Source organism: Poecilia mexicana, unplaced genomic scaffold (assembly GCF_051168715.1).
Source record: "Poecilia mexicana isolate PSO_F unplaced genomic scaffold, ASM5116871v1 scaffold_1, whole genome shotgun sequence".
NCBI classification, from domain to species: domain Eukaryota; kingdom Metazoa; phylum Chordata; class Actinopteri; order Cyprinodontiformes; family Poeciliidae; genus Poecilia; species Poecilia mexicana.
Window position 1 is genome coordinate 4227116 of NW_028263370.1, and position 5534 is coordinate 4232649.

Genomic DNA, 5534 nt, shown 5'->3' on the forward strand with positions numbered 1-5534 from the left:
CACTCTGGATTAAGGCCATTAGCCTTTTTGCTCCTCCGTAGGTAACACAAGCGGGTGATAATCATGTTCGGTGCCTCCAAAACCCCCCAAAAAACAAAACAAAACAACAACAACAAAAACTGGTCATAAAATCATTATAGACATTATGAACTTTTTTTGTAAGTTAGATTTTTTTAAGCAGTAATATAATTTTAAATTGTTAGCACACCGACTGAATGTGATCAAATGCTATATCTTGGGTCTTAATCCAAACATCTTAACGTGGGTGTGCGTTGGCCTCTTTACAATGTTCAGCTGATGTCTTTTCTGCTCATTTACTTTTTCTGTTTTTTTTATTCATGAACTCTGACCTTATGGTTAGTGAAGCCCTCAATGCTTTAAATGTTGTCTCTTTCGTAACCTCCTAAATGAGATGACGAGGCGCGTTTTGTATAATCAAGTTAGACGAGCCACTCTGGAGAAAATTCACGACTTTTACACGTCTCCCGAAGCCTTGGCTTTGTGACCCTTTCCGGACTGATAGATGTCACGGATTTTCTTTCACCTGTTTTGAATTTCTGATGTGAAGTGAAACTGAACTGAATTTCTCTCCGACGTGCTGCTTTTTGATATTCTTTTTAAGCCAATTTCATGTTGTCAGACAGGTTCTATTGCAGTGAATCCCAGCACACAGCAGTTTTACGCATATAAAAAAACAACAACTTCATTACAGAAAGGGGAAATGGATATGGAAAGCAATGATGCATTGTTCGGAGCGTGTGTGCCCAGGATGTCACTTTAATTTTTTTAATTTGGCGATTTTGCCTGGTTATAGCTGCTCTCTAAACACCATCCCGAAGTTTTCCTGGACCGTGTGACGCATGAACACCGGATGTTTCCAGCTGGCATTAATTAGTGAGTGGGTCCACCCCGCCTTTATAAAGGAGAAGCGCCCACTGTCGCGCTCTGTGTCCACGCAGGCGAAGATGAACTACGGATCTGATGTATTCTCCTCCTCCTCCTACAGGAGGATCTTCGGGGAATCTCCCCGTTTCTCCTCCTCTCCGTCGCGCGTGTCCTCCTCCCGCGGAGGAGGCTACCGCTCCTCCTCCCTGTCCCGCACCAGCATCTCCTCCGTGGGCTCCTACAGCAGAAAGTCGGCTCGCTCCTTCTCCGCTCCGCTGGAGGCCTTCGACCTGACCCAGAGCAGCATCCTCAACAATGAGTACAAGATCATCCGCACCAACGAGAAGGAGCAAATGCAGGGTCTCAATGACCGCTTTGCCATGTTCATCGAGAAGGTGCGCAACTTGGAGCAGCACAACAAAGTGCTGGAGACCGAGCTGGTGGCGCTGCGCCAGCGGCAGGCAGAGCCGTCCCGCCTGGCGGAGCTCTACCAGCAGGAGATCCGAGAGCTGCGCTCCCAGCTGGAGGAGCTGAACGGGGAGAAGTCCCAGCTGGTGATAGAGAGGGACAGCATCGACGACGACCTGCAGAAACTCAGGGGGAAGTACGAGGAGGAGTTCCGCGCCCGGGAGGAGGCGGAGGCCACCCTCAAGGCGTTCAAGAAGGACGTGGACGACGCCACCATGGTGCGCCTGGACCTGGAGAAGAAAGTCGAGTCCCTCCTGGACGAGATCAACTTCCTGCGGAAGGTGCACGAGGAGGAGGTGGCCGAGCTGACGGACATGATCCAGGCCGCGCAGGTGTCCGTGGAGATGGAGGTGGCCAAGCCGGACCTCACCTCCGCCCTCAAGGAGATCCGCAGCCAGTACGAGTCCATGGCGTCCAAGAACCTGCAGTCGGCCGAGGAGTGGTACAAGAGCAAGTTCGCCGACCTGACGGAGCAGGCCAGCCGGAACAACGACGCCATCCGAGCCAGCAGGGAGGAGGCGAACGAGTTCCGGAGGCAGCTGCAGTCCAAGACCATCGAGATAGAGAGCCTGAGGGGGACCACCGAGTCTCTGGAGAAGCAGCTGCGGGAGATGGAGGACAGGCACAGCATGGAGATCAACACCTACCAGGTAACTCCTGCTTATTTATTTATGTTTGTTTATTAACGCAAGAGTCTAGATGAAAATCGATGAACGGGTTTCATCTGAGTGATCAGTTATATATTTACAGAATAGAGTAGGGATATTCTGTATTGTCCCACAATGGGGACATTTCTGTGCAGCAGCAGCAAAGAAGCAGGCAGTAACAGCAAATAGACGCACAAGAAGAGAAAATAAACGTGAAAAACAGAATTTAAAATATAAATAATCTAAAAAATAAAACATAAAATAAAAACCGAATAAAAAAGGAATCAATGATTAAAACTACTTTAAAAAGAATATATATTTTTAGTTTTTTTTCTCTGCTAATTTGTTAGCTTATTATTTTTTTAATTATTCCAGTTGTATTTATTTATTGAGCATTTGTATTGTTTTTCCTGTGGAGAACCATAAAACTCGCGGTGCGGATGAGCTGCAGTTGCTCTGTCCTTGGTGCTGAAACACTCCCCAGAGAGAAACACACTCCCGTGCATCCGACAACGCCCACTGAATACACACCATCTACCCGAATTTACAGTCATTTCAATCACTTCCATCAGTTTTCATCAGAAATATGAACTAAAAAAGAGAGAAAAGAATCCTAAAATGTTTCAAAAATATGACAAAGATATATAACATTTATTTATTTAACCAAGAAAAGTATATGAAACTACATACAAAGGAATACCCATCCCTGCTTTAGAGTCAAAGTATTGCGGTTGCAAATTATTATTAACCCAGAGCTCTGATCTGTTAATCCTGCTTAGGAGAGCATGGCAGAGCTGGAAAATGATTTGAGGACCACCAAGAGTGAGATGGCTCGACATCTGAGGGAATACCAGGACCTGCTGAATGTCAAGATGGCTCTGGATATAGAAATCGCTGCATACAGGTATGATCGGTCACGCTGGCACCTCACAGAAAACGAAACACATAATTCTTCTTCACGGCTTAGCGCTTCATTGCATTTTACGGTTTGTGTTTCATTGTGTGTTCTCCCTAAACCCTCCCGTCTGCGTGTTTCCCTCTCTGCAGGAAACTCCTGGAAGGGGAGGAGACCCGCATCGGAACAGGCATCGCCTACCCCAACCCCTCTATAAGCGCCGGCGTCGGGCAGGGCTACAGCTACCAGACCCGCATCTACTCCGGCTCCGGCAAGACCTCCAAGAAGGAGGGCAAGGAGGAGGAGCAGCAGCCGCAGAGCAAGCCCACCGGGAAGGTGTCCCAACGCGAAGTCTACGAGGAGACCGTGGTGACAACCAAGAAGATGGAGAAGCAGCAAGAAGACATCCCTACCAATCAGAAAAACTAGAAACCTCCTCTAAGCCTGGGTCTGAAACCACTAAACCTTTGCTCTGTCCCGCGCAAACACACGCCTCTTTTCGTCTCCCGTCTGTTTATTCTTATTCAAATCCATCATAACTCCACAGAAGCAATCACTTTATTGCGACAAAAGTCATGGCTGAACAACTCTGATAGCAGTCTTCTTCACCAGTCATCGTGTAGGAGAGACACAGTGAGCAAATTTTTACCTCAAGCTTTGATGTAATCTCAACACATATTGAGGGACACGCGTTTGACTGTTAGGATGCACAATAGCACACACACACACACAAAATAGTTTGGAAACACATCAGCTGGTGTTGTGCTTTTATCACTGACAGTTTCAGGAAGAAACAGTCTACCTTACATAGCAAAACAGTCCAACAATCATATAAACTCATGGCTTTCAGTTGAGCTATTCTGTTTTCTTCTAATAACAGTAGATGATCAGAGGAAGGGGCGATGTTTTCCTTTCAATTCATCAACAATGTTCCTGTGTCACAGCGTTGCTATTTTAATGAAGCTAAAACTTGAAGCGAGCAGTTTCTGAAAATGTATTACTTGAGCTTTATTTGCATGTGGTGTGCCACGCTTGGCTGATTGTTCATCTCGTTCGACTTGGCGTCGTTTGAGCATGAAAGGTAAGCACCGCTTTTTTCATCCTTAGGATGCAACTAGGCCTCCGATCTCTGCCGATAATGTGAATATACCGAACAGGGTCGTCTTTAAAAGCACTTGAGTAGAAGTGAATCACCTAAGCTTGGAATGAGTAACTATTTGCACAATGTTCTACCGAGAATGCAAGGGGAGAATACGTTTTTACAAAGATGAATCCAATTTGTAATTGATATAAAACGAATGAATAGTGTTTTTTCAGTCTGGTTGAGTATATACATGGGATCATACATTATACGTCAGCACAAACGCATGAGATTCTGTTTGTTTCATGTCTCCCGGTGTGATTTATCATATACATAGATCGTTTAAGACCCATGCTCCGTGAACCCCATCACATCACTGAAACCTGAAGACAGCCGCGCCGACGAAAACCCCGCGGAGCTAAACGAAAACCTGCTGGATCACAGAAACAACTAGACCTCGCTTCTTAATAACTGTGGCCATGACTGGATCAAATGTCTGTTGTAGTAACTACTTCACTCTTAGAGTAGCTATGAGGACTTGTAGCTTATTTACTTTTTATTAATTCCTGCTTGTGCACTGCCTCACTCCAGGTTCGCGGCGGTCAACGCTGTGACGAACTGCACTCACTTCTTCACAAGTAGAAGCAAAGAAACTGCTGATTGTACAGCTAGCTGCTCTGGTTTTTGGTTGTGTTTACCTGAAGCTTGTGACGAGTATCTTTGTACTGTATACATGTGCTTCTTGCACAGTGGCCTAACATGACCGGAACACGGGGGCGACAGACCTCGACGTCGGGGAGTTTTGATTTTATGGAACGCTGTCGCCGTTTACGTAATGCGCGCTTTGACAATGGATGAACGACTCGTGGTTGCAAAGCCTTACACTAAAAACCAAAAAATAAAAAAATAAAAAAACAACAACAAACAAATGTCACCACAACTGCGGCACTGCCAAACTTTTCTAAATGCACATTTTTCTCAAAAGGAAAAAAACAAAACAAAACTAGTACAATATGTCACCAATCCATACTCAACCATCAATATTGAACTATATCGTAGAAGAAATATTGTAGGATGTGAAACGCCTTAAAACACCAGCAGCTTCTGGTTCCATGTTCAGTGTGTATTTCAGTCCAGTGGGGTGTTTTCATCTTCCGTCGTATCTTCAGTAGTGTTTATTAGAGTTACCATTACTTCTAAAGCATAGGGATTGAATGTAGTTGACATGCTGTTCTCTTTACCGTGACTACTATATATGTATTGCTGTATGACACCATATCAATAAAGACTTGACCTGACCGAGGCTGCATGTCGTTTCATTGTGTCTCACTGACTGTGTGCTGGACAATCTAAACATTTTGAGCATATTTTCATGCTTTAAATAACTGTTTTGCATCTTTATATTCTTTAATCATTGATATCCTCAAAGTAATGAACACTTGTATTTAAAAAAAACAAACAGCTGAGATGATTTAACCCTTTCATGCATAGCGGTCACTTCAGTGGAGAGCTGTCTAAAAGCCATTTTCTTGTGCTTTTTGTGGATTTTTATGTTATA

The 5534-nt window shown here is 44.7% G+C and overlaps 1 protein-coding gene across 1 annotated transcript; it reads left to right on the forward strand.

Moving 5' to 3' along the window:
- inab (internexin neuronal intermediate filament protein, alpha b) lies at positions 1-5274 on the forward strand. Its single transcript, XM_014967385.2, has 3 exons — positions 1-2003; positions 2780-2904; positions 3048-5274. Exons 1-3 carry the CDS (start codon positions 861-863, stop codon positions 3322-3324), a joined length of 1545 nt encoding a protein of 514 aa, XP_014822871.2. The 5' UTR covers positions 1-860; the 3' UTR covers positions 3325-5274.
- Positions 5275-5534: the final 260 nt, after the last annotated feature.

Bases quoted from the DNA above. Each gene is read 5' to 3' on its own strand.
- inab (XM_014967385.2), top strand. From the start codon at position 861: ATGAACACCGGATGTTTCCAGCTGGCATTAATTAGTGAGTGGGTCCAC. The intron at 2,004-2,779 runs GTAACTCCTGCT...AATCCTGCTTAG, and splicing joins TGGAGATCAACACCTACCAG to GAGAGCATGGCAGAGCTGGA. The intron at 2,905-3,047 runs GTATGATCGGTC...CCCTCTCTGCAG, and splicing joins ATAGAAATCGCTGCATACAG to GAAACTCCTGGAAGGGGAGG.